This window comes from Colius striatus, chromosome 16, assembly GCF_028858725.1.
Source record: "Colius striatus isolate bColStr4 chromosome 16, bColStr4.1.hap1, whole genome shotgun sequence".
NCBI classification, from domain to species: Eukaryota; Metazoa; Chordata; class Aves; order Coliiformes; family Coliidae; genus Colius; species Colius striatus.
In genome coordinates, this window is record NC_084774.1 from 12,860,881 (window position 1) to 12,888,773 (window position 27,893).

At 38.1% G+C, this 27,893-nt stretch overlaps 2 protein-coding genes across 6 annotated transcripts in view; one reads left to right on the plus strand and one right to left on the minus strand.

The window, feature by feature from the left end:
* Window positions 1–4,243, minus strand: part of RAB22A (RAB22A, member RAS oncogene family) — an 18,437-nt gene extending 14,194 nt beyond the window's left edge. Inside the window, exons 1-3 of one of the 3 annotated variants that reach the window (XM_062009309.1) lie at window positions 3,858–4,240; window positions 3,581–3,756; window positions 1,991–2,070 (exon numbers count right to left, since the gene is read on the minus strand). In XM_062009309.1, coding sequence (XP_061865293.1) covers window positions 1,991–2,070; window positions 3,581–3,739 — 239 coding nt within the window. In that variant the 5' untranslated portion in view covers window positions 3,740–3,756; window positions 3,858–4,240. Of the gene's footprint in view, window positions 1–1,990; window positions 2,071–3,580; window positions 3,757–3,857 lie in introns of all 3 variants that reach the window. The other 2 variants (XM_062009310.1, XM_010207838.2) reach the window with 2 other exon arrangements.
* On the plus strand, window positions 4,085–27,683 carry LOC104561962 (serine/threonine-protein phosphatase 4 regulatory subunit 1). 3 transcript variants are annotated; one of them, XM_062009305.1, is made up of 20 exons: window positions 4,085–4,304; window positions 4,427–4,471; window positions 9,260–9,392; window positions 9,726–9,832; window positions 10,385–10,527; window positions 10,979–11,125; window positions 12,893–13,000; window positions 14,133–14,198; window positions 14,764–14,922; window positions 15,847–16,040; window positions 16,384–16,817; window positions 17,890–18,122; window positions 19,127–19,219; window positions 19,739–19,924; window positions 20,190–20,351; window positions 20,925–21,025; window positions 22,187–22,307; window positions 22,966–23,100; window positions 23,550–23,691; window positions 24,569–27,683. In XM_062009305.1, exons 1-20 carry the CDS (start codon window positions 4,298–4,300, stop codon window positions 24,721–24,723), a joined length of 2,871 nt encoding a protein of 956 aa, XP_061865289.1. In that variant the 5' UTR covers window positions 4,085–4,297; the 3' UTR covers window positions 24,724–27,683. The 3 variants fall into 3 exon arrangements, with proteins under 3 accessions (XP_061865289.1, XP_061865290.1, XP_061865291.1); XM_062009306.1 differs by lacking the exon at window positions 4,427–4,471; XM_062009307.1 differs by lacking the exons at window positions 4,085–4,304; window positions 4,427–4,471 and adding an exon at window positions 4,315–4,399.
* Window positions 27,684–27,893: the final 210 nt, after the last annotated feature.

A 27,893-nucleotide genomic window follows, 5' to 3' on the forward strand; every position in this document is an offset into this window, starting at 1 on the left:
CCTGCCTTCCAACAGATAGGCTCTACATTGGAAGGAGTAGAAAAATAGAAAAAAGTTAACCCATGCACCAAATAGTCATAAAACTTCCACATTAAAAAAAACCAAAACAAAACATGACTTGAGGGAAGACAACAACATTTTATAAAGTTCATTTGTCTCAGCCCTTCCTCAGAAGAAAAAAAAACCAACCCACCACAAAACTCTCTGCTCAGTTTTCTCTAGATTATAGAAAATTCTACTTTGCCAGGATAGAAGCATCACAGACCAGTCTTTGCTGTGCAGCTTTAATGTGTCTTGCAGACATACAGATCCTAAAGCCCTCAAGCATAGCATTTTAGAAAGCAGTTTGCATGTGACTAGAGACACAATGAGACTCCACACTGGCTTACTCAAACATTTAACCCATGTAGTCTCAATGTGTAGCAACATGTCTAACTACATAAGAGAGCATTCCAGTCACAGAAATAGGTATATCTGACATTTGCAAAACCTAACTCTGTTCTACCATACCTACTCACCTACTAATTAAGCAGATTTTAATGGCTTTTTTTCCCTTCTCCCACAGGAGCTGCATGCATGAACACAATGGCTAAATTTGGGCCACTGCAGATATCACCCATATTAGACAACTATTTAACAGACTGTTTTTAGAAGTATCTGGATAATTAGGAATGAAGCTAGATAATGATTTCTCAAACACCTCAGGTAATAAGGAAATAACTGGATCTTTCAGTAGCGCCCTCCTGAAGATGCTGTGCTTGCAGTTATCGCTATGGGCAGTTAAGTCTGAACTTTATATGCAACCTGAACTTAATGTTTAAGACAGCCTTCTCCCTTACATATGCACATCGCAATATGCTGCACATCAGTTTGTGGTTCTTCAGAAAAGAAGAATTAGCTACTGTAGCTAATTTGACAATAACAAAGAATGTTCAGCCCTTGAAGATTTAAGAAAATTACACAACAATCCACCTCAAAGGCTACCTTTGTTAGTAGGGAAATTTAAACAAAGGCATTATTTACTGCAGAATATTTTGCAATTCAGTACCAGTGTTTACACTCAAAGGAGGTGAGGGGTGGAGAGGTGTGTGGAAGAGAGAAGTATCATGGAAACCACATTTATTTGTAGCACAGGATGAGACACAGGTGATCTTTATCAGCAGAAGTTTTTGGTCAAAGCTGTAGTAGAGGCTGTGTGACACCTGAGGCAGGAAGTTGCATTGACATTCGCCCATAATACTTCTCAGCATTAAGTGAAGTCCTGTAGAAGAATTGCTTTTGAGCAAAGCTGTCCATAAGACACTTGCAAAGCAAAAAAAAGATAGCAAGACAAAAAAAAAAGATCCAAGCACTTCCAAGAATTCCTGATGCTGACCTTTTCTTGTATCCATTTTAAGATTTGAGCTCAGAACATTGCTAATCTGAAGCTCAATTTTCAAATACTCTTACCTGTGACACTGATTGCATTAACAATTTAATGAGTTACTTATGTGTGTACTGCATATAGATTTATAGCATTAGAAGTAATTCATGAAGAGAACTATGACTTGAATTAGTGTATTAGCTACCTTCAAAAGCCTAGGAGTCTGATAATGTACCTGACTCTTAAAATTTAAGAAAATCATGTAGTTGCATGCTAATTAGACTTCAAAATTTAAGAGTAGTGCATGAGAAAAGCATGTTGTTCCTTTCACAGAAGCATCTATACTGTAATTTATTCACAACCCAGCAATCCTATTAGGATTTCGTTGGTTTATATTAATGATATAAAATAGGTCTATATCTCACAGATGAAAGTGAAAGCTGCACAAGAGTTAAATACACACCTACATTTCATAAGGTAGCTCATGAGTTAATTAAGTCTCCATTCATGTTTATTACCACATTTAGCTGCCACGCATGGAAAATCTATTCAGGAGGTACAAACACACATTCATCCAATTTGGTTTTATTCTTGAATAAGTCACATTCATTTTACTTAGCTTCTTACCCTATTGTTGGGTTGATGTTGGGATCAAAGCTATCTTCCACAAATCTCCATACAATACTTGATTTGCCCACACCAGTGTCCTAAAAAAAAAGAACAAGGAGACATTAGTTGCTATGAACAGATAATATTTGTCTTCAAATCTTGAAATATACTGTACATGAACGACTCACTCTTGCAGAGGTTCTCAGAGAAGTTTGATTCTGAAGTACTTCAGGTATTAGCTTAGTAGAAAAGTAAAACATCTCTAACAAGATGTTCAGATGGTCTTATGAAAAACCAGAAGGATAAACATTCATGCTTATTATGTTTGGGGTTTTTTTTCCCCAAAGTTCTGCCCAAATTGCAGTTGAACAGGTGTAAGAAAAGACCATCTACTACTTCTACCAAAGCATATAGCAATTGAGTACAATACCATCTTTGCAAGCCAATGGAGCACAAGAGTGTGACACACACGTTTCAAGACTGACTAATGCCGTCCCACCCTGCTTAATGAAAGACTTGCTCTTTCTTCTGACACACCTGAAACACGTTTCTAACACAACTCTGCAGAGGTACAAATGGTAAATGAGAAAACATAATACAAAAATCCTGGGTTATTTATTGGCTCCATTGACTTCATAGTAAAAAAAAGCACCAGATTTAGGAGTGAAATAATTCAAACCATTAGACATAAAACTACTCTCAGTAGCAACTAGACCTTTTAAATGGTCATTTAGGTTAGGACAGATGAAGACAAACTTTTTGCTTTACACCTCCAGAATAATTAATATTTTAAGAAAAAAAATACCCGATGAATCACTTAATTGAAAATGAAGTTTAACGGCATTCATGCATTTCCTTGAATCTTCTGGATACTGGAGTAAATCAGGGTACAATAGGTGTACTTAGGTTTATCTTTTCAAGCTGTTTTCCTCTCACAGGGAAAAGCATATTATCTCAGTTCTGTATTTGCAGTCTCAATAATCAGAGCAAATCTTAAAAAGAGAAACATAGATGCAGCTCCTAGCTCCGGGAGTACAAAGACCAATTTTCCTGTGTGCTTATGAACCTTTTCTTATGTGACAAAAGGTTTCTTGGTTAGGTGAATGCAAATAGTAAGCAGTAGTCACCCCAAATGCCTTCAAAACATGAAGGGCACAGAAACACACAATTTTCCCCCTCAGAAGGGCAACCTAGCCATTTAGAAACATAAAATAATTCAACAAGTCATACTCTACACAAGACAGGGTTTAGATTCAGGTGGAGATAACTTCACCTAGTCAACGTGAGGCTCTCCACTGAAGCCCTCACCAAACTAAGCTGGGTTTTTTTCCCAACTTTGACTTCAGTTTCCTTGACGTCTCTTCTTTCAATACCTGCAACACTTCGGGCACTTTGAAAGCCTACATGTGTTATTAAAAAAAGTTCAAGACTCTTTTCCTCTCCACGGAGTTAGATTTCAGGTGTTTTTATTTATTGATTTTGAGAACTTCAAGCCTGGAATACCATACAAAAAAAACTTGAAAGCATACACTAGATGTTTGTGTATCCTCTCTTTCGTTTTTAAAGTAAAATAAGGGAAAAAAAGAAATGAAAAGGAGCGGTATTTACCTGTGGAAGCCACCTCCCCCCGCGGAGGGAAGGCCCTTCCGGCTGCCTCAAGGGGACGGGGCCGCACAGCCAGAACGCACCAGCAACTCCAGCGGCAGCGCGGCCCATCCTCCGCTGAGGGAGAGAACCCTCATGCTCAAAGCTTCTCTGAAGCCTCATGTAGAGGCTGTCCACCCCTGGAAAGACATTTGAATCCATCCCCTCAGCAGACTCCCTTCCTCCCGCTGCCTCCGGCCCGTGCCGGGGCCCCATAGAGAGGCGGCCGCGGAGCACTTACCCCTAGAAGGCAAACTTTCAGCTCCCTCAGAGCCATGGCCGGGCAGACTGCGCCTTTAACGAGCGCCTGAGACGCAGCCCAAAACGATCATAGCCCCTCCAGAGGCACGCGTACGCCCGAAGGCCTGCGGGGGCAGCCCCCCGCCTCCCCCACGCCGTGGTTACCAGTAAACCTTCCTCCTCAGGCTCCACAGACGCGACGCCATCTTGGGCGGTCCGCCGGAGTCACCTGACTACACCCGCCCGGCGCCGCCGAGGTTTTCTTCTCTCTCAGGAAGGGACAGCGAGTGCTGAGGGGCGGATTCACCCCCTGGCAGCAGCTGTTTATCAAACCGGTCGCGTTCCGGGTGCGCAGGGGCTGACCTGGGGGAAGGAAGTATCGGTGGCTCCTCCCTCTGCCCTCCCGCTCCCCTCCTCCTCCTCACCCATGTCCATTCCAAGATGGCCGGTAAGTGGGGCCGCCGGCCGAGAGAGGGTGGCGCTGGGGTGGCTCACCCGGTGCTGCCGCCGTCCTCGCCGTAGCCCGCCGAAACCAACCCCCCGGTATTTCTCTTCTGTTTTTGTTTGTAGGGATTCCTTTGTATTTTGTGGATTTGCAGGATGACTTAGATGATTGTGAGTAACTGTTTTTTATTTTTCTGTTCCCTATTTAGGCCTTCTCCGCTCTCCCATCCTGGGGTCCTTCTGTCGTCCTTTTTCTCTTTCCTCATCTTTATCCATGTTAGAGTGAGGGGAGGATTTATGAGGCTGTTTGGGAGCGAAGGCTTGTAGGATGTCCAGGTTCAGGAGAGCCTGTGTGTGTGTGTAGGAACGCGTCGCTGACAGGGGAAGCGGGCTCGCTCTCTCCCTTCCTCAGCTGTGGGTTCTCGCCTCACCTGCCGCATTTCACAGCGCACTGGGTGAGGAGTCCGGGGCAGCTTCTTGAAAGCAGGGTTTTGGGAGGCAGTCGTTGTCCCGCCGGGGAAGGTCTGGCAAGCGAGCGGCAGGCCCAGGGTGGCTTCTGGAAACTGGCCTTCCGACAGAGACCATCCTCGGTGATTCAAATGGCCGCTGAGCTGTTGGTTTCAGTGTAAACGACACTTCCAACAACAGCCCGCGGAAAAGAGAGCAGGTCCGGCCGACGGTGGTTTGAGGGATTAGCTCTTCTGTTGGTAGTACAAATTAGCCTCGAGTAGCCAGGGGATTTCCAAGCTGTGGTAGTACAAAGGCGTGAGACTTAAGTGCTGAAGAGACTACTCCGGATGCTGTGTGTTTGGCTGAATCCCTGTGGCAGTGGTTGTGTGGACAACTCGGAAGCGGGGTTAAAAGAAGACCGGGCGTTGTAGGTACTAACGCAGACTGGCGGTTTAGGTTAAGTATTGTGTGGTAGCTCCTAAACCAGGCAGCAGCTCCACCTCAAGCTGATACAGTCCGGACTTGTGTTACGGGAGTAGGGCCGAAAAACTTACCGGGTAGCATGGTTAGAGCTGAACTTCAGGAGATAAGTCTTATACTTACGTGAACTTGTATTGCTTTATGTGGGGTGGTTTCATTGGCACTTTGGGTGCCTGATTCACTTGTCTATTAAAAGTGAAAGCTGATACTTTGTTGCTTGTGAGAGACTGTTTGTTTGCCACAAGACCGTTGTTGTTTAGTGGTGCTAGAAAATATGTTACAGGTGAATTTCCCTCCCCCTCCAGTCTGGTATGAATGAGCTAATTTAGGAAGAACATCGTCTTTAGGAATGCCAGGGAAATGTTGGAATACAAGTAAGATCTAAAGAATTCCATTGGAAAGATGTAGAGTGCAAGCAGTAGAAATAAATGCAAACTTCATGTGTTCTGTTACGGATCTTGACCTTGAAGCAGGGGTTCAAGTTTGTTTTCTATTAATGTTTGTTCTTTGGCTGTTCTGTTGAGACTATGAGTAAATAGATTTCTCTGGTAAGTCGATTAAGTAGTACAATGCTTGTAGGCAAAACCCTAGTTTGAGTCATGAAGTTAATAAAGAAGTTAAGATAAAGGCGGGAGGCTTTGAACAAGCAGTCTAGTGGAAGGTGTCCTTGCCCATGGCGAAGGGGTAGGAACTAGGCAATCTTTAAGGTCTTTTCCAACCCAAACCATTCTATTATTATGTAAGCAGTAATTAATAAGACAATTAAAACTTCTGTAAAAGAAATTATAAGTTTCATGATGAGCATGTAAATAATTGTGGTTTAGAGCGTTATTGAAATCTTATTTCATTGTTTAAAAACATTATTTGATTAAGTTCATTAATTTGATAATATGTTTAGAATTGTGGTCTTGAAAGCTGTTTTCTGTTTATGTTAGACCAGACTTCAGATGTCCTGCCCAGACTGAGATTCTGCTGTGCTAATACAGTCAGTCTAACAAAGAGTTCGTGATGTGTTTTAGGAATATCTCAGTGAAATAAATCCCTGCAACTGGATTTTTACTTCATTATTTTAGTTTGTCTTATACATGGTGAAGCTTAATTCCCTTGAAACACATGGAGAATCTGGGGGATTCCTCTGAATATGGGGAAAGCTGTAGTTAAATCTACGTAAATTCATTGAACACAGTTTGCAACTTGTTTTTTGTAAGGTGAGAGACTGGATAATCTAAAAAAAAATTAGCTTAATTATGCCCTTTGTACAGTAAAGAAAATGTGTTTTTAAAATTATTTTTCCTTCTAAAAACACTGGGAGGGAAAATGACCTTAATGGGCTCCTGAAATCATTGCACTTGGCACTAGTATTTAGTGTTTTGTATTGGAAAAAGTGGACAGTGATACTAGATAGCAATGTTAAATTGTATAATTAAATCCTGTGACCTTGCAGGTGTTTCTTCTAGGATCTTAGCAGCTTTTGAGTCTAGGCCAAACTAAGACATGGTAAACTGAAGTTCAGGTGTGGATATTGTCATGTGTATTTTTGTTTGTAAGTGGATAGATTTCAAGCTTGTTTGTTTAATATGGTTAAGAGGAAAAATACTGAATGTTTTATTCACCTATGAAAGAACAGTAGATGAGTTAAATACTAGTTCATTATTTTTCTGTAATTTACTTTCTAGTACTCTGGTGCATTATGAAACTTTTAAGTACCTGTGGCTTCTTATTTTATGGAAAAATAAATACAAAATTATTGAGAGAATACAAAATTGATTCTATCATGGCTGTTCCTTACTTAGGTTTACTGAGAGCATGTGGGGGAAAAAAGTGCAGGTATTTAACTGTCTCGATTGTGAGCATAAGTAGTTTTCTTTGTCTTCCATCTGATCCAAGAAGCACAGGTGTGTGCTTAGCTAATTTAAATGAATAATAGAATGACTCCAAGTAGTAAATTTAAGTACGTTCATCATGATTACAAAATTAGTCCCAGGGGTAGTATTGTAGTTAAATTTAGGATTGAGATTAACTTGGTTGTCACTGGAATTGGTAGGAATTCTGAAATATTTTAAGTGAACTGATAAGTGCCTTCATTTTTCATTAAGTGCCTTAATTAAAAAGTTAAGTACAGGTGGGTGCTAGATAATGACAAGTATAAGAACATTTTTAAGCTCTAATATGTGTTTCTTTTTATAACAGATAGCTAATCTCAGAAATTAGCTAGTGAGCAAGTGTTTGATCTGTATGTATTTTAAAAATATGTATGTTAATTGCATAGATACAAGGATGGTCAGAGTTGGGTTGCAACCTCAGAAGGGAAATCTGCAATCCTGAGTTTCTTGAACACTGTGCTTTCTTAAACCAATCTGCCTTTTTCTTTAGCAAAAGACCCAGGTATAACCATTTGTCTTAAGTATGTTCAGATGATTTCCTCTTTAAATGATCTGTTTCTGAAAATGTTTTAGCCCATGTTAAATAATTGGAAAGCAGAGTTTTATATGTGAAATAGGTATTTTTCTGTAGGAAAAAAGCTGAGGCTTGGTACCTCTCTATAACACAGGATTTTATAGTAGTTATTTATAATAGGTATTAACATAGTTTAGAGCCAAAATTCATTTTGCCAGGTTGTACTTTAAGGGATTCTTTAAGGAAGAGTGTTTGTGATTAAAAAAAAAACTGGTAAAGTAAGAGTGAAGGCCATGGTTGGTCTCTGCTCCCAAGTAATGGGTGACAGAACATGAGGAAATGTCCTCAAGTTGTGCCAGGGGATGCTCAGATTGGTGTTTTGGAATAACTTCTTTACTAAGAGGGGTGTTTTGGAATAACTTCTTTACTAAGAGGGGTGTTAAATAATGGAGCAGGCAGCCCAGGGAGGTGGTGGAGTCACTTTACCCAGAGATAATAAAAAGACACACAGATGAGATGTTGAGGGACATGGCTTGGCAGTGTGAGGTTAGTGGTTGGACTTGATTATCTTAAAGGCCTTTTCCAACTGCAGTGATTCAATGATACTGCAGATGGAATTATGTAATACTTTACATACACATGCCTGAATTTTCCAAGTGTCAGTGGGAAAGGGTATTCCTGACTTTACAACATGGGAAACTTGTGCTATAAGTGAAACTAGCATTAATTTTCTTTAAGTTATTGATATAAATCTCTGCTGGTTTCCAATATGAAGGTACTGTGTAAATTCCACAGCCAGAATAAGGGAGATCTCTGCCTGTAGAGGCACAACGTAGAGTGCCTGGATTATAACCTCATAGAGACAGTTTCAAATACAATTTACGTGGCTTGTCATTGTGCTTTCAAGTTCTTACCAGTTTGGTGCTTTCTTTACTATTTTAAATGTAATATTGTGTCCTGCAAGTTAGAAACTGGCTTCTTATCTTCAGGGGTTGTCACTCACAGCATACATGCTGGTTTGAGAGGTGACTTTTTACATATGAGAAGACTGTATGCTTGTGAGTAAAGTGAAGTTGAAGATTTTTCCTAGAGCTACCAGTCTGATTTAGATGTACAGCACCCAGTAACTACAGTGAGAAAAATGTGCCTTGGCAACTTTGAAACTGACCGAAGAAATTACTGTTCTAAAGCAGTAGAGCTGTTCTGTACAGTTAGGGATTTTCTGTTGTTAAGATTTTAGGGTTTTTTTTTTTTAATGATACTTGCTTTCCTTTTGAAAGTATCAGTTTGTGGCATGCAGTTTTGTCAGCTGAGCACTCCTAACTCATATTGCCTATGGTTAGGTCTACTCAAGTGAAGTAAAATTTGTTAAAAGTCAAAGATTTGATGGCACTTGAAATTAAGTCTCAAAGCTTGAATTTACAGATCTATATGCAAGTGTTACTCTTGACTTCATTAGGTACAATTTAAGATAATATTTTGTAAGCCATTTCCAGTAATGCACAGATTCTTTTCTTTCGAAGAATATCTCTAAATAGTTATTGGTATAGTGTGTTTTACACTGTAGCTTCTCTTGCTGACTCTTGAATTTTATTTTTAATTTCTTGGGGGTTACTGTTCTTGTTTTTCAAGTTGGATTTGAAGATTATGGACCAGACTGTGATAGCATGAGGATAACAGCATTCTTGGATATTCCTGGACAGGATAACTTAACTCCACTGGCTCGTCTAGAAAAATATGCTTTCAGTGATAACATATTTAACAGGTAAGGGTACAATACCTATGCTTGATGACAACTGAGTCTGATAGCATTGTGGACGTTAAGGTGTCACTACTTTTGTTGTTATTTTCCTCAGCTCATGACTTTTGTATAACATTTCCATAAAAAGAAGTTTTGATTCTTGGTTGTCTGAGTAAGATCTCTTGAGTCTATCTGTGTTGTTGGGACTTTAGACTCACCAGTTATAGAGTTCCTCAAATGTTCAGAGAAGAGTTTGATCTTTTTTCAAGTGCCCATTTACATTTGATAAGTTTCCCTTATATCTGATTTACATGTTGTCAGGATATTAAGGCAATTAATATGTTGTTCATTCCACAGGCAAATTATTGCCAGAGGTCTTTTGGATGTCTTTCGAGATTTCAGTAATAATGAAGAAGACTTCCTGACTGTAATGGAAATAGTGGTCAGACTCTCTGAAGATGCAGGTTTGAAAGTTGTTTTGTTTTTTTTTAATTATTGGTTTTGTAACTTATTTTACTTAAGCTGCAATTTAAAATGCACTAGCTTTCAATTTTAAGAAGTCCATGAATGAATGAACGAAACTAAATCATCCAACAGGAAGATCTGTCAGTGACAAATTTTTTTTTTTTTCTTTCTGTTTTTGAAGTGTTTTGTGTGGCAGATGTAGAAATGGAAAGCTCTTATTATAGGGCCTGAAGTAATATTTTTTTCAAGGATTTAATTACACCTGAATTTGTGGTATATGTGGCACAGAATGGTTGTGTTTTAATACTTCCTGTGCATACATTTGTGACAATTAAGTTTTCTGGCTAGTCTCTGGACTCTGATATATGTGAAGCTATTCTATTTTATTCATCTTCCCTGTAAGAACAGGCAATAGCAGTGGTGATATTTCTTTGAGTATTTTTCTTTTCTTCTGTTGTAAACACATTAAACAAAACAGCTACTTTTTTTTTTAAGATACTTATTGTAATTTCTGATTTACTAATGTAGCTTTGCCCTTTTTTTATTTCTAGAACCTACTGTACGTACAGAGCTGATGGAACAAATACCTCCTATTGCCATTTTTCTGCAAGAAAGTCGACCAAAATTCCCAACAGCATTTTTTGAATACCTTATGCCCATAGTAGTGAGATACCTCACAGATGTTAACAATCAGGTAGGAAAACCAGACGAAAGGAGTTGAATCATTGGAACACTCTGTGTGGTTCAGTAAATTTAAGGCATGAGATTGAGATGTGGCTTGTATGTAGCCTTGTTGGCTTTAGCACACTTTGTTAGGGATGTCTGAATTTTGTTTTTTGTACTTTCCTTAGCAGATAGTGGGAAACTTAGAAGATTTGCTTAGGAGCATATTGACAGTATATTAACAGGATGATTTACAAGTCCTGTTTCCTACTTCATCTTTTGGCTTTTCCTCTGAATTTGATGAAGTGTCATCTAAGAATTATATTAAAGTTCAGTATTTATTACTAATTCCTTACAGTGTTAAAACTGGTTGGTTATTTTTTTTTTACTTCTATGTGTTTGTTAAAAACATGCCTTTTGTGATTCTCATATCAGCAAATTTTTTTAGTGACATACTCATTTTGTCTTGTTCATGTTAACAGGTTAGAAAGGCAGGTCAAGAAGCACTGCTTATACTGCTAGAACAAGATCTTGTTGCTCAGAGTGACATTGAAAATAAGGTGTGTCCAATTCTGTTGGACCTCTCTGCTCCTGACAGTGATGATGAGTACAAGGTGGAAGCTGTTAATGTAAGTGAAGTTGGAAGACATATGTTTTAATCAATTTTGTTTTCTGTCTTTTAGCAGTGCTACTATCAAGCTCTTTTAGAATGTAATAACTCTGCATGAGATTTTTGTGAGCAAAAAACCCTACAAAAATGAATATTGTACTTGCATTCTTATTGTCCTGAGAACTTTACCTTAGTCATGGAACTTAAACATTTTCTACCATTACTGTTTCAGTTTGGTTTATTCCTTCTCTGTTTGTTATCAACTCTGTTGAGAATTGGGAACCTGCTGTTGTGATATAGGTGAAGCTTAAGTGTGGTAAGCTGTTAAGTTTTGAATCTGTAGGTTTTAGTCATTTGTAGTTTAGGACACCCTTTAGACAATGTGAATTTACAAAGAATTTGAGCCAAGTCAGGGCTCAATGCACTGTACTGAGAGGTTAAGATAATTTTAAACTGAATTCGAGAAGAAAATAAGGCTGTCTGGAGTACTGTTTATTCATGCCTTTGACTAAGTGTACAGGTACTTTGGGTAACCTTTCTCTAGGTCCTGTACCTTTTGTGCAAGAGAGGTCTAAACTTTTGCATCAATAAAGTGCTTGGGGGAATATTTTTGTAGTACTTCTTGAGAATTGAGCTATACAGTCACTGAGAACAACGATGTTATTGTATATTTAAAAATGCAAAGCATCAGATCTTCACACTTAGAAGTGTTTCACAAAATGATGAGAGGCTTTTTCTTATAGATAGCTGATGTATTGAGTATTAACAAGAACTACCACTCCCTTTATAACAGTAAGATGAGGTCCAGGAATAGTACTGACGTAAATAAAATAAGCAATCAACCTTTTTGTGTTTATTCACTAACATATTTGAATTTTTAGTTTAACACAAAACATCTTTGATTTTTAATCCTAAATTTTTTAAAAGATCAAGTTTAAGGAGACTGTCTTTATACTTCAGTGTGCTAAGTGGCTGTCAGAATGGTAACCAAATAAGTTTAAAGTGCAGTTGGTTTTTAGCAGCCTTATTTTAATTCTTGTTAAGATGTTTACGTTCCTCCAACATTTTCTTTACAGTTGCTCTGCCAGGTTTCAGAATAAGGTTGTACAAGTATGAATGATGATCTGATCTTAATTCTTAAGTGTTCTGAAAAAAACTCCAGTGTTTTCTAATCACTTTCAAGAAACCAGTTGACTCCACAGAAGAGTGCTGGTGTGTAATTACATTTCAGCATGAATATCTGATACTTGACCTGTAAAATAGTTTTACCCCCTATATTTTCATCTTCCTTGTTTGGGAATTGAGTGTTGCTTAGGCAGTTTTCCAGACTGACAGCTGAGCACCAGATGTCTTCTAGGAGTTTGACAATTTGTAGGAAAGGCCTTGAATAGTGTCTTCCTTGCTTCTTATTTAGCATTCTGTTATGAAAGCAAGTGTTTCTACAAATAAAGCTTATTTTTGTGGAGGTAGAAAGCTTCAGTAACTTTGGAAAAATAAAAACATGCAAGATGAGTACCGTTAATCTGCTGACACTTGTGAATACAAGTTTACATATCTGGATAGAAAAGACAATTATGCACAGAAATGTCACGTTCAGGCACAATGGTGTAGAGTGATTTTAAATAAAAACTCTGGTTGTGCATCCCATAAAACTGGTGTATGAAAAAGTTAATAATTTGCAGCACTTAAGTCTGTTGGTACTTGCTCTTGGAAGTAATTTAAGTATTTGGACATGTTTACAAACTAGTTTGCTTTTCCTTATGCATATCCCCTTCTTGATTATTAGATTATCTGTAAAATGGCTTCCATGTTGAGCAGAACAACCGTTGAACGCATGCTGCTTCCTCGTTTCTGTGAACTGTGCAGCGATGGGAAATTGTTTCAAGTCCGAAAGGTTGGTGTGTTTCAACCCTAAAATACTATAACATTAATTTGCATGTTGCTTCTCAAATGCTTTTCTGAATAATTGTCATACCTTTTAGCTGATGAATTTTGAAAGAGCATGGAAAAGCAGTTTTAATTTATTGACACTGTTATATTTTTTGTAGTTCAGTAAAGAAATATGTAATAGTCCTTAGTGAATAGCTTTGATGTAGCAGTTAATCTGATCTTGCACATTTAATAGTTTTGCACAATGTTTTTTATGCAACTATGCTTAGTTATAGAATGCAAACAAGTTACCCAATTTGTGTCATCTTACTTCAAAACTAGAAATTCAAAAGCAATAGATAGAAACAGCCTTCCTTTAAAAAATATTAACATCTGGTGTTATTGAAAGGAGAAATCCTAAAAGTGTTAGACTTATCTTAATTCATGCTGGAGTACAAAAGGATATTTGTAGCATAAGAAGTCTTAAAATATTTGAGTAGACTTGAGGGTCATGCAGAGCTTCAGCTTGGTCCTTAACATAAGCTGCCCTTGTTGGAATTTGAGCTGCTATATAGCGTTCTAAATAGGCATGTAGAATGAATACACTTATATTAGCAAAGTCCTATCTCAATTTCATGTTTTGACAACATCTTTTTCCAGCATGACAAAGTGTCCCTTTTGCCTTAGTTATAGCATTATAATCTTATACATATGGCACAAACTCAAGACCTTGATTAAACTTTACTTCAGCAAAGTGCTTAAGCCAGTCTTAGCCATAGCAAAGATAGTTCTGTGAGTACACCTAAGTCCTTACCCTCGTATCATATTTTAGTCTGCTTTGGTTTTGACAGCTGCTGTTCAAAGTAATTTAAACTGTCGAGTAGGCTTTATTGTCCCTTTTAGTGATTACCAAAGTAGATAATGCTCTTCATGCAAAAAACTGTATTACTATTGATTTCAAAGGCAGGTGGCTTACAGAAGCTTGCTCCGAGTCTTTGTTCAGGATGAGTTCATATTACAGGATGTAGTTACATGGCTGAAATTTGAATAGTTAAACATGTACCATTGTTACATGAGAAATAATGCATGGTGAAGTGGATGATAAAGCTAATGTACTTGAAAGAGCCAGAATGTTATTGACTTTTTTTATTTCTTAGATTTGTGCAGCTAATTTTGGTGACATTTGTAATGCAGTTGGGCAAGAAGCCACAGAAAGACTGTTGGTATGTAAAAATCAAAATCAATTAACAGGACTTGTATTTCTCAGTTCAAAAGGTTTAATAGTGAGTTCTTTCATTGTATTTTCTTAAATTAATCAGTGTTCATGCATTTTTTTTTCAAACTGGCTTGGCTAAGGCTTTGGTTGCAATTATATGGCAAAACTGGGAAAGTTCTTGTTTTGCAAAACCTTGTTTTAAAATGTAACTGACAGTACACACACATATCTATATCTATACACATATATACACACACTCTCGTTAGAATTACTCTTTCTTTTTTCTCTGAACTAGACGATCAGTCATGTTCCAATTTCAGGAGAAATGGGCCATTAATTATGTACTAGGGAAGAATAGAAAGCATTTAGTTATGCATAAAATTCTAATGATGGAAATCTGAGACAAATAGTTTTTCCAATTTCATCACTTAATATGCTTTAACCTATCAGTACTACTTCTGTTGTTCATTTATTCTTTTTTAATTGTCTCCAATTTCCAAACAAATACTTTGATAGTTGCTGCAGTCTCTGTTTCATTTTTAATTAGTCTTGGTTATGCTTATTTTTGGCAGATTCCAAAGTTCTTTGAGCTGTGTTCCGATAGTGTTTGGGGAATGAGAAAAGCTTGTGCTGAATGCTTTATGGCAGTGTCTTATACCACATCGCCAGAAGTTCGTAGAAGCAAACTATCCCCACTGTTTATCAATCTTATTAGTGACACTTGCAGATGGGTAAGTAACTCACTCTGTGGTTCATGTGTCTTCCCGGGCAGATCGTACATAAATAATGGGCAGGTCAGAAATGTACTGTAGAAGTTCTCTAAGATACATTTGCTAAGATTACAGTCTAATCTGCTAAAATCTAATGGCAGGGTTTTGAGTTTGTGCTGGGTCAAAAACAGTGTCAAAAACTCAGGGATGTTTTGGTTATTGCTGAGCAGTGCTTGCATGGTATCAAGGTCTTTTCTGCTTCTCGTGTGGCCCTGCCAGGTGCACAGGAATCTGGGAGTGTGCATGGCCAGGACAACTGAGCTAAACAAGGTGAAGGGCTGTTCCACACAACACTGCATCATACTCAGTATAAAAAGTGTTAGTGGGGAGGGGACCAGTCACTGCTTGGGCATCAGTCAGCGAGTGATGAGCACTGGGCATCACTTGTTTTGCTTGTTTTTTTGTTCCCTGGGTTTTATTTCTCTCTGTTAAATTTATTTTCATTACAATTACTAGATATTTATTGTTATCTTTTATTTCAATTTGGTTATTTTCTGATTCTCCGCCCTGTCCTGCTTAGCAGGGTAGGAGTGAGCGAGCAGATGTGTGGTGCTTAGTTGCTGGCTGGGGTTAAACCACAACACTCTTCTGAGAATAGGTTGCTTGTGTTGTAGGTTTTAGTTGAAGTAGACAGTGATGTCCTTCAAATTTGTGACTTTTAAAAAAACGTCTGTAGTATGATTGTAGATGTGTGCTTAATATTCTGACACTCTAGGTCAGTGAGCTAGGTGTCACTGATTTGATAACTGGTTATACTAGGTATTAAATAAAGCTGTTACAGTAAGAACCAATTGATTCTTGCTAAAAAAAATTGAATATTTGTTTTTTAGTATTAACTTTGTGTGAGTGACATAAATCCTGATTATTGCCTTTATATTATTCCAGGTTCGTCAGGCTGCTTTTCAGTCTCTTGGCCCATTTATTTCTACCTTTGCGAACCCTTCAAGTGCTGGTCTTTACATTCGAGAGGATGGGACACTGAGTATCCGACCATCAACACAAGATGTGAATTCTAATTCTTATCAGCCAAGCAACAATATAAATTTAACATCCTCTAGTACAAATGCTACATTGTCCAGGTAAAATCATGGGAAAGATGTGGTGTTACAGAGGGGGAAGAAAGAAGATAATTATTTAAATTCCCATTCAGGGCTAAAAATCTCAACTTCAGTGTAGTTTTAGAAAAGGTAGAAAAGTGAGCTTGCATATGTGTCTAAGTGTAGCCACTTTATCGAAAAAGTCTCTCTAGGGGCTTCACAGGAAGGTAAAGTGAAAACTGAAGTGCAGTGGTAAAATAGATTCTATCTGCAGAGAAAATAAGCTGCTGTAGTTGATGCTGTCTTTTACAAAGTATTTCACTGAATAGTATTGTTAGAGAGTACTTTAAGTTCTATTTGGATAATAGTGTATGTCTGTTACCAGTTCAGAACAACCAATGGAAATCAAACCAGAATCATCGACTGAGGAGACTTCAGCTGAAGTTAATGCCAATCTCTCAGTTGGGAACCTAAATAAAGATGCATGGGAAGAAAGTTCAGACTGTACCAGTCCTGGAGAAGACATGTCTCAATTGTCTCAGGGTGACAAAGTTGCTGCTGGTGCTGTAGAAGTCACAAAGGACAGCAGTTTTCCTCCAAGGAACTCAGGACTACAGTCTGCTGAGGATGTATTTAATACTTTTTTGTACTGGCGCCCTCCTCTGCCTGATATAAGTCAGGATCTGGAGTTGCTTCAGTTCAAGACCGAAAAGCACAAAGAGAGCTGCTCTGTGCCATGTAATAACTGCGTTGCTAGTTGTGAAATAAAAAAGGTTCTAGAAAGCTTACAGGAGCACATAGATGATCCGGATGTTCAAGGTGAGACTTTTAGCAGTAAAACATATTTTCTATGGGCAGGTTTTTTTTCCTGCCTTTTTACTCCAAAAGGGAAAAGAGTTGTTGAAATTTCTTCAAACTGTCTTAAATTTGAAGTGCTAGAACTAAGTACTGTGGTTTTAGGGACAGAACTACCTGTTACTAATTGAATTCATCAAATACTTGATTGAGTGAGAGTGCCCTAATTTCAAGTTATCTTTCCTTAGCCTCCCCACACAAACCCATTGATGAACACAATGAAGCGATAATAGCCTGATAGTGGGATGCATATATTTTTCTGCTTAGTCTCTTGAGTACTCTAATAAATTACACGGTTTTCATCTGCCCATTTATTCATCCCTTCTCTGCATGCAAAGTCATATCTTCAGGAGCTGCAGCATCATTTGGATTCCTTGCTGCAAGAGTAGTGAGTAGTAAGCGGACTGTCAGTGTGGCATATTTACATGCCTCCATGTGCAAGGGGAAAAAAGAAATTCTTCATGGATGCTGTAGGCTTGTGTAGATGCAGCTATCTCAGTTTCTGCATTCTGAACTCCTACTAACTTCATGTTCCTAGCAGCACTAATACAGTCTGTCCCAACTTTATCTGTGATACAGTGGTGAACCTGACCTTTTGTTTTCAATCTGCTTCTGCAAAAGGGTTCAGAGAACTGGTTTAACCAGTTCCCTCCTCTGGATTTCCAAGCAGTGGAATCAATTAATATAACAACAAAAGAATTTGTATTAAAGTGTTAGCATTAAGAATGGGATGTGAGCAGTATGTGGTGGTACCTCTTATTAGGGGATTATTGGAAATACCTTTCAGTAGGAGAAATTGGTAGAATACTCTTGCTGAAAAGTTATAAAATCATTGTTCTTAAGTTGTGATGGATTTGTGGAAGAGTAAATGAGTAATAGGCCTCTCTAAGAGCAAATGTTTGCTAGTATGCCATTTCTGTACAACTCAGAAGGAAACTCTGGGTTGCTTTTTGCCTTTTTGGATTAACTAATTACAAGTTTAATGCTTTTAAGTGCAGAAAAGGGAGACTAAATAGTGTTCCTTTGCTTTGTACAGCTCAGGTGCAAGTATTGTCTGCTGCTCTTAGAGCTGCTCAGTTTGATTCTGTTGGTGAATATGAGACCAAAAAAATGGAAGAAAGCAGTGGCAAACTTCAGAACAAAACTATTTCAGATGAAACAGCTGTTTCAGATGCTACGTGCAGCCAGGTGAAGGAAGATAGTCTTTCATCCCCTGCCTCCCGGAATAACATCAGTGACCAGTCTACCAGCAGTACACTAAAAAGCACAGTAAGTATGCATTGTGCTCCGGATCTGAAATGGAATTCTTACCAGCTGAAATACTGTGTCTGTTCATATAGTCACTGGGATAATTGAGACAACTGATCTAAAACCTTTCAACATTATTATGCCATTAAAAAAGAAGCGAAGCTGTTTGGGGCTGTTATTTCTGTTTGCACACAAGTTGCCTAAGAGTTAAAAGTTTTGCAGTAGTCTTGCAGGTTTTCTTCAGATGAGATGTACTAAGTACAGTCTCACACTTCCTGTAATGAATCTAAATATTAGCCTTTTATCACCAGACAGGAGGCTGAATGAGGTTGATGACACATACACAGTTCCTGGTTACTATTTATTATAATGTACAGATAGGAGTAAAAAGTTTGAACAATATCTTATGTTGCTGGAGCTACTTGAGAAGTACAAAGAAAAGCTCTCCTTGCCTGTGAATGAAAATTGCATATAAAACCAGTGTAAACAAAAATGCAAAATACTGTGTGAATGTCTGAACTTCTTTTTAGTCTTTTAATAGATTTAATCCTTTTGAAGTTTTTTGTTGATAATTTGGAGAGAGGTGTAAGCTTCCTAATATGGTAGGCTTGGACATTTCCAGCATCGTGTTCTAAAATGAGGAGAGCTTTTATTATGGCAGAACTGACTTGAAGCAACAAATAAGCTGTCTTGTGGAATATAGTTTGAATTCATACCAAGATGAAAAAAAGTAACCATCCAAAATCTGTATTACTGTTGGTTTTATTGTGTTATATTAGATTACTTTTTTTAGGATGTAAATCTAAACTGCTCTTCCCCTTGTTGCTGCAATGATCATAATAGTGTTTGTCTTGGTGTACAGCTCTGTTGTATACATACACAGAAAAAGGCTTTGCCTGTGCAAGCCTTTGTCTGTAAATGGCTATGCTGTATCTGAATTGCAGTGTTCTGTAGAGTGATGCTTTGAAATACTCCAAACAGCACGAAGTCTAATTTGTTTTACTAGTCAGTGTGTCTCTTTACAGGATTCAGAGGAACAACATGGAGGAACTGGGGTATTTTTAAAGAAAGAGCAAGAAAATAATCCACCACTTGAAGATGACAAATCAAAATTACAGGTGATTAAAGTAGCATCCAACTGGTTTAGTGGAATGCTGGATACAGCTCATCCTATCCTTAATACCATGGTGGCTTTTGCAATGGTCAGTTGCAGAATGTGAAGAAATGCTCTGGGCATTTGAGGAGAATCCTGTCTTGAATCAGAAAGCTAGAAAAGTTACTTTGCCTTTTTGGTGCCTTAGAGACAATCTGTGCAACCAAGGTAGACACTGACCTTACTGTGGTGTCACTGGACTTACTGTTCATCTTGAGCCAAGAAGAAATTTTCAGTTTGGTTTGATGCAACATGTGATTAACTAATGATTACCGTTCATTACTGACTGCTCTGTCCTAATGAGAGGGCAAATAACTACAGGGGTCAAACTCTGTAATGCTAACTCGCAAAAGGCAGGTGTTGCCACTGTTTATGTTAAGCTGTGAGATGGTCAGTAGCAAGAAAATACTGTAGCACAACAGGCTTATTTTCTTTCTGACTTTAGAATAAGTGTGTATTGCTGATACACTGTCTCTATCTATAGGATATCATACCTCAACCTTTATTAGACCAGTACTTGTCAATGACTGACCCAGCTCGAGCCCAGACTGTTGATACTGAAATAGCCAAACACTGTGCATACAGCCTTCCTGGGGTGGCCTTAACACTGGGCAGGCAGAACTGGCACTGCCTGAAGGACACGTACGAGACGCTGGCCTCGGATGTACAGGTAAAAAAAATGGGTTTAATGATATATCAGAATTTTGAGTAGCTTTTTTCTTCAGTTTGTTGCACTGAAGATGTAACCTCATGTGTTTTTGTAGAAGGGATTAATTGTGCACTAAAATAAAAAACAAGCTTTAAATCTAGACATAAATAAGATTAACACTCTGCTACTGTGTGACTTCTGTGTCTTACCTCTCAATCCATGTGTAGTTCAAAAGCTTTTTTTAGTTCTGGTGCCTAATCCACTTCTCTTCTTAAACTGTCTGCAGTGGAAGGTCCGTCGGACACTGGCTTTCTCCATCCATGAGCTAGCAGTTATTCTGGGGGATCAGCTAACAGCTGCTGATCTGGTGCCAATTTTTAATGGATTCTTGAAAGATCTGGATGAAGTGCGCATTGGTGTCCTTAAACACCTGTATGACTTTCTGAAGGTAGAAAAGTGTTACTTAATTCCTGAAGAAAATTTTGTTCATTAAGAGAGGTTTTAATGAGATGTGCAAGTATCAGTATCTAATTACATATTTAGTTTTGTGTAATGCTGCTATTTTACGTGTCTCAAGGTTCTATCACTTCTATCTCATATCCCACAAGAATATCAAAACAAAAAACCTTTTGTAAGTGTGGCTGTAAATGCTCTTCACTGTTGTAAAGGAATCAGTATTTTGTGTAGTCCAGCAGGGAAATTGGGCTATTAGCTATATATGTTTGGGATTGGGAGAGAAGATCTTGGTGAGCTGCTGCATAATAAACACAAATCTTTAGTTTTTGGTTGCTGAGTCTTATGCCCAGAGACGGGCATCCTTGCCAAAGTGATGACTTAATGTACTTTTTTGGATGTCAGTCTTGTGTGTCCAGGCACTCGGCAGATTGTGTGTAATTTTTAGTAAGCATCTTATGAACATCACTTGCTTTCGCATAGGTGGGAATAGAATAGTGTGATACACCAGAGAACTGCAGGTATTGCATTTTACCAGTTTTATACCGATAATGTTTTTTTCCTGTAGTTACTTCATGCAGACAAAAGGCGAGAATATCTTTACCAACTCCAAGAATTTGTGGTGACTGATAACAGTAGGAACTGGAGGTTTCGTTACGAGCTGGCAGAGTATGTAATCTTGTTAACTTCTGATTTTTGATCTATATTATTAACTTAGAAATAGGTAATTACATTTAAAAGTTAGCACACCTTCATTAGGATCTAAAAGATTACAGCCATTCTTTATTAAGGAACTGAATTTAGAAGCCACTTGCTATTGAGTTAGGGTTATTTATTGTTGGTTTAGGGGCAGGAGGGAGTGTTTGGAAGTTGTATTGTAATGAAGCTTAACTGAAAATTATCTGTCTGTACTGATATTTATATGGAGATCTAGTTTGCTTGCAGCTCATGAGATACAAAAATCTGATAGATACTATTTGATGTTTCAGATTTTATTTATTTCTAGACTGCCTTGTAAAAGCCAATGAAATGTACATGCAAAATGTACAAAGTCATTTTACTAATGTGTATGAGAGAAAAAACAGTTCTAAAGAATTTAGTTTATTCATCTGATGTTTCCATCTGACTGGGTGTGTAATACAGAGTAATACCCCACAAGTCTCTTTCTGTGAGCACTGTTGATGTTTGAAGCACCCAAAGAATGTTTGTAGGCATAGTTTGGCGCTAAAACCTGACTTTCATGTTTTATCTGCATGCTTTGTGCTATAGAGGATTTACTCTCCCTGTGTAGTTTGGGACAAGCAGCTGAATCTTGCTCAGGAGTCTTGTACAGCAGTTCCCTGACACCTAGTGGAGAGCTGTCACAGTGGGGCTGGTTTGTGCACAGCTGCTGAGAACAGTCTGGCAATGCTGTTGCTAGAGGGAGTTCTGCACAGTTTTGAGAGAGAAACTGTTTTCTGAAATGTAGATTTCTACACTGAAGTAAATTTTTCATTTTTACTTTGCAAGAATGTTGAGGATGTTGGTCTGAAGCTGCAGAGAAATTTGTACTTCTGTTTGTAGCTTCTGTTCTTAGTTGGGATAATGTTAATAGGTACATCTAGGTTGAATGGAAGTTTCTCATGGGCTTTTTGATGAATTAAAGCATGTACCTCTGATATGTGTGTGCACCTTGATAAAGTACAGAGAAGAACAAACTGATCAGGTGCTTTGTAATAACCATGGTATTTTTGAGGCTCCAAATGATCAATCCTTCCCTGCGTTAAACAGATGATGTAATTGGGGCATGCTAGTGATGTACTTGCTAGACTTAATCACTTTGTCTTCCAGGCAGCTGATCCTGATACTGGAACTCTACAATCCCAACGATGTCTATGACTACTTACGCCATATTGCACTAACTCTTTGCTCGGATAAAGTTTCAGAAGTTCGGTGGATCTCCTTCAAACTGGTAGGGGGTTTAGTTCACTTTCTAGCAGGAGAGGAGAAAAGCAATCCTTGAGGGATACCTGAAATCACTTTGTTTCTTTCAGACAAGTAGGATGAATATAGTGATGTTTTGATAAACATGGTGAACAATATATAAAAAAACCAAAATGAAAATTGTATCAAATATTTTGAGATGTCAAACTTCCACAGATACTAAAATCTTACTCTGTTGGTTCTATGTGAATGGTAAATGTATTTTCAGCTGCATGAAAACCAGGATCTAGAACATCTGGGAGACCTTTCCCCAATTGTTTTAAAAATAAATAATTAATGATATTTCCTCAAAGATTATGAGATTTGTGAGCTTCATGATAACACCATCATGCCATAGACACCCTGAATGAACAGGAAGATTTTTTCATTTTTTATGATATGGAAAGGGGCATTATTTTAATTATTAATGTTTTTTTATTTACCTGAACAAAGAGCTTTTTAAACTTTATGCTTTCTTCAAAATAAACACAATTACTAAGTCCTGCAAGCATAGCTGACTACACTGAATATACTTTTTGGTGTCCCTTTGGAGGAGTCAAAATGATGTTTTTTTTAACTTTTTAAGGGCTACAACTTAAGTCTCGTCTCTTTCTTCCCCTCCTTCTCCCTCTTCCTTTTCTTCACAGGTTGTAGCAATATTACAGAAGTTCTATGCAAACAATGCAAATGCACTGGGATTAAATTTCATTAATGAACTTGTAGTGCGGTTTCGTCACTGCTCCAAGTGGGTTGGAAGACAAGCTTTTGCCTTCATTTGTCAGGTTGGAGTGATCTCTCTGTGTTTCTGTGTGTACATTGAATTTGGAGCCAGTCTGGGGTTTATTTTAACATGGGCAAAACTGAAATTTAAGCACTTCTTTTTTGTTATTTTTGGGTTCTGTGATTCTGTGGGTTGACAAAAACTTGGTAGCAGTCAGGAGCAAGGGTTAAATGTTGAAGGGCAAAAGGGTGGTGACAGGCAAGAGAGAAGCATTTCTGAAAATATAATTGAAAGAGTTACCTGCTTTTGATGAGTCATCTTTGGAATGGTAAAAGATATTTTCATCTCAGTATGCCAAAGGTTGTACTTATGTTACTGGCATATGGCTGTATGTGCTCAGAGTTAAACTGCTTTTTAATAGGCCAAGCTGGGGACAAGATGGAAAGGAATGGCCAACCATGTATTTGTAATATAACTTTTGCTGTCTCCTGTTCTGTGTTTATCCTACAGGCTGTGGTAGAAGAAGAATGTATGCCTGTGGACCAATTTGTTGAACACTTACTCCCCAGTCTTTTAAGCCTTGCTTCAGATCCTGTGCCAAACGTGAGGGTTCTGCTGGCCAAGGCTCTGCGTCAGACCTTGCTAGAGAAAGGTGCGGCTGCCCGCTGGCCCCCTCCCCGGGCGGGCCTGTGGAAACTGCCTCGCTGAAGGGCTGTTCGATTCTGTTTAGACTGAAAGCAGTGACACGCTGCGTTTCCGCGGCGATGGGAGGGCGCAGGTTTGGGGAGGGCCGGTACTGGCTGTGGCGTAGGCGCTCTGAGCAGCGCCGCGTTTCCCCCGCTAGGGGGCAGTGCCCGCCGGGCTGAGCGCGCAGCGCCGCGGGCGCGGGGGGAGCTGCGGGGGCTGTGCGTGGGTGTCTGTGCGTGTCTGGGATCGCTGACTGTGTGGCAAACGTCTCTCAACAAATTCATCTAAGGGGCTGTTTATGTTCCAAACCTTTACGTTAAGGAAGGAGTCCTCTTTGGAGTCCTTCAGCCCTGAAATGGTTTGCTTTGTCATGCTACTCTGAAGCTAACAGTTGTACCAGGAAAGAATGTGATTTTATGTGCTGCTACAATTTCCTGTGTTATTCCTTAAAAGCAAAAAAAAAAATCAGCTGATCTCTGATTATTCAAAGGAAGATGCACAGAAATTTCCCCTCCTATTTTGTCAGAGTAAAGTATGGATAATGTTATGTAATGCATTGCACAGCAGCAGCTTTCTGAGCTTGCTTTCACTTGCTCATACATTTCTATTTATAGCTCAGCAAAAATAATTTCTCTTAGAAATACTGAAGTACCTAATGAGTAGAAGGCAGCATATTTCTATCAGCTTCTTCAGCCTCCTGTAGTTTTTCAAAGGAGGTTATAAATTGGATGAGCTTCCACAGATGTTACTGGTATCCTCTGTATTTCTGCACTGCTATGCCCTTAGGGTTTCTTCTTTTGCTTTGATTAAAATTGTCTTCTTTTCTACCTCCTTTATTCTAGCTTATTTTAAAAGCGTTGGCAATCCTCATCTAGAAGCTGCAGAAGAGACCATTCAAGCCCTGCAGTCTGACAGAGATCAAGACGTGTCCTTCTTTGCCACCATAAAACTAAAACAGGGTAATATGGACAAGACAACCACTGAAAAACAAGACTGATGTGTTGTTCTGTAGACTGAACATTAAAATGGTTCTTCACCTTATGTGTCTGGTTAATATGAATAACATGGACAAATAAGGTTTTTGTTACCTGCTTGAGCTGGTAAGGGTCTATTGAGAAATGTTACGCTTTTCATTTCACGACCACATTTCATCTGCATCTGTGTGTTCCCGTCCAACATGCAGGAGTAATTATTTCTGTTTTTTTCACGGTAAATGTGGGTGATAACTGTGACTTCACCTGCAGTCAAATATTTTATGTAAAGTCTTACACCACACTTAGTGTTTCATATTTCATTTTTAAACAAAATGTTTCCAGTAGTAGCAGTCTACTGTAAGCTTGAAATGGTTTCTAAATCTTAACCTGATTATAGGAAACCTACATGAAGATATTATTTCCAAACTTGTAGTTTTTGTATTGTTTCATGTATTGCATTTTAATTGAAAAAAGTGTATATATGTGAATAGTTTTGAGTTTTAACAAAAAGCTATGAAGAATTTCATTCTGTATCAGTGGGGAAAAAAAGCTCAATTTCATTTTGTAGTTACTCTGATTGAATTAAGCCATGGTTCATTTTTAATTAATATAATGTGATATTTCTTAAACCACAGAGAGCTCAAGACTCTTCATATATTGTGACTTTACTATTAATTTGTTATTCCTGAGCTATACCCTTACAGGTGTTAAGAGGTTTGTTTATATTACTGTTGGATCTCATAATGGTAGGTAGACTGTAAATTTCCCAAATTGGAAGTTACCTGTTCTGCCCAAGCAAATTGACTTTTAGGGCTTCAGTTCCTGCAATGTGTGTTCTATCTGTAGAAGGGTATTAGAGTGTTATAGACTAGAGTTTTTATTTCACATACACACCTTGTTTAAAAAACACCTTTTAACTGGTCCGGTGTTCAAATCCCAAACAGCTTTTTAGTTTGTTCCTAAGAAATAAAGGACCTCTAAAGTCTGGAAAAAACCCAAATGGCAAATGTTGAGGAGAAAGATGGTGACATGATTTGCTCTACAATGGCTTCTCTTGATCGTATGGTAAAGTCTGGGGCAACAGCAGCTGAAGCTTACTGAGATCCTTAAGCTTAAGTAGGATGTGTTCTGTGTATGTAAACAGAGTTTTGGAAGAAATAAAGAATATACAGATAGAACAAAGTTCTGCTAAAAAAGAAACTGGATAGCTTCTGACCAGTTTAAAAAATGATAAAGCTGATGATACTTTTTGGTGGATCCTGTGTCTGCAGGCCCCACAAATCTACACATTTGGGACCTGAAAAAAAAAAGTTTCTTTTTTAGATTGTGGATTGAAACTTTGTCCTGCTAAAAAACTAATGCTTAAGTACTGAAGAAATGGCTTCATATAGTAAGTTACTTTTTCCTCTGTGAAGACAATACTTATCATGGATGTGTGTAAATATCTCCCCTTATTTCACTGTTACTCTAGTTTAAAATTCACACGGGTGAAGACTTTTACAGAAAACACTTTTTTGTTTTTTGTTCTGGCTTGGCTGCAACCCAGCAGGTAGGTTCCTCATCTGGGTTCTGTCTTTTTGGAGGGCTCACTTTTGTATAAGTTTGTTCAGCGAGTCTTGTATTATAATGTGTACAGTATTTGTAACAAATTGCTTTCTTTTCAGATCACTAAATGCTTTTTGGAAGTTGCAGGCAGAAATATACCACTGCTATTACAGCAAACATAGCAACTGTAAATTCTGCAGCCTTCTACATTTAATTTTTTACAGTTTTTTTAAATAATTTAAAACAAATGCTTCTTCAGTACAGATTTTTTTATTATTGCAATTTCTTAATAAAAAGACTCCCTCGAGTTAATTTTTTCTAATTCTAATATCTTTTTCTAATGCTGGCATTATACTGGTATTTTCTAACAGGTCAATTTTCTAAGACCTTTCTGACAAGGTTTTACTTCTTCTTTTGTTATTATCAGCTCGTTAAATTTCTCAGCACTGAACAAATTTTTTTAAGTGTGTGTATATGTAAGTATGTTTGAAATGTACTGTATATAAATTAAATACTTCAAATGTTAACCCAACCCAGGTTTCTCTTTGTCAGATAATCTTAGATAGTTACCTTGACTTGCAATAATCCACTGGAAAACACAAGCTTTGTCTGTGTTAGCATGTTTGATTCTTGTTCATAGAGAGTTTTCAGTTAGAGTGTGTGTAAACAGCCACCAGCTAGAAAAGTTCACTAAATGGCTAATCAAAGTTCTTAGTTTTTAAGAATGTTTTGGTACCTCTCTGGCTCCAGAAATCATGTCAGTTTTAAATGATCTGATTTCAGGAGAGCATTTGAGAACTTTTGTTTAAAACTCTGCAGTTGCATGCACTAATGGGGGACATCATAGTTTTGGGGTGGGTTTTTTGTAGACAGTGTGAAGGTCTGATAAACAGATTTACCCTCTACAAGGTTTGTCTTTTTTTGGCTTAGTTTTAAAGTAGAAATGTTTTCAGCATGATTAAAGACCGCACCTTGTCTTGTACTAGACAAATGTATGCAATGGTGAGGAACGTGGTGTGCTCACATACAGTTCTCTGGGTTGTTACAATTATGCAAAAAGATGTGCTTTAGAAGCCAGGTGGAGCAAAGTTAGGTAGCTGATCCACAACAGCAGTATGAACATCACTTTTAACCATTTCTACCTAAGGAATGTGAAAATAAGGTTAGTGGGTGCTCTGTTGCTTGTGTGCTATAGGAAATGATCAAGCACTGGAGTCCAGAGCATGTCAGTTGTGTTGCTTAGAGTTCTGCCTCGCTGGTACCTCCTGCAGGATATGCATGTGGCACCAGTGAGGATGCTGCTTGAGGGGCAGTGGTGTCTGTACAGTGGTGTTTAGAACCCAGTTACCTGGAGACACTCTGGAAGTGTCACTCCGTCAGAGAATCTATGTAACTTTGTATTTATCTCAATAAATCCTATGACTGTTTTATAAACCAACTTGTGGTAGCTGGCTTTTGTCATAGGTGCAATGTTGGTTTATTCTTTGATTAATGAAACATCTCCCTGATATCCATCAGACCAGGAATGAGTGTGGAGTTCATCATGCTGTGTAGCAGAAAATGTATTAAATATTCTGAGATTGGAAGTGACTCTATCTGCACTTTTCCTTTGAAGTGAGCATTCTAAGAGTACTTAAAAACTAAAATT

Coding starts and splice junctions, on each gene's coding strand:
- LOC104561962 (XM_062009305.1), top strand. Junction 4,472..9,259: donor GCAGGATGACTTAGATGATT/GTGAGTAACTGT, acceptor TTGTTTTTCAAG/TTGGATTTGAAGATTATGGA. Junction 21,026..22,186: donor TTTCGTTACGAGCTGGCAGA/GTATGTAATCTT, acceptor TTTGTCTTCCAG/GCAGCTGATCCTGATACTGG.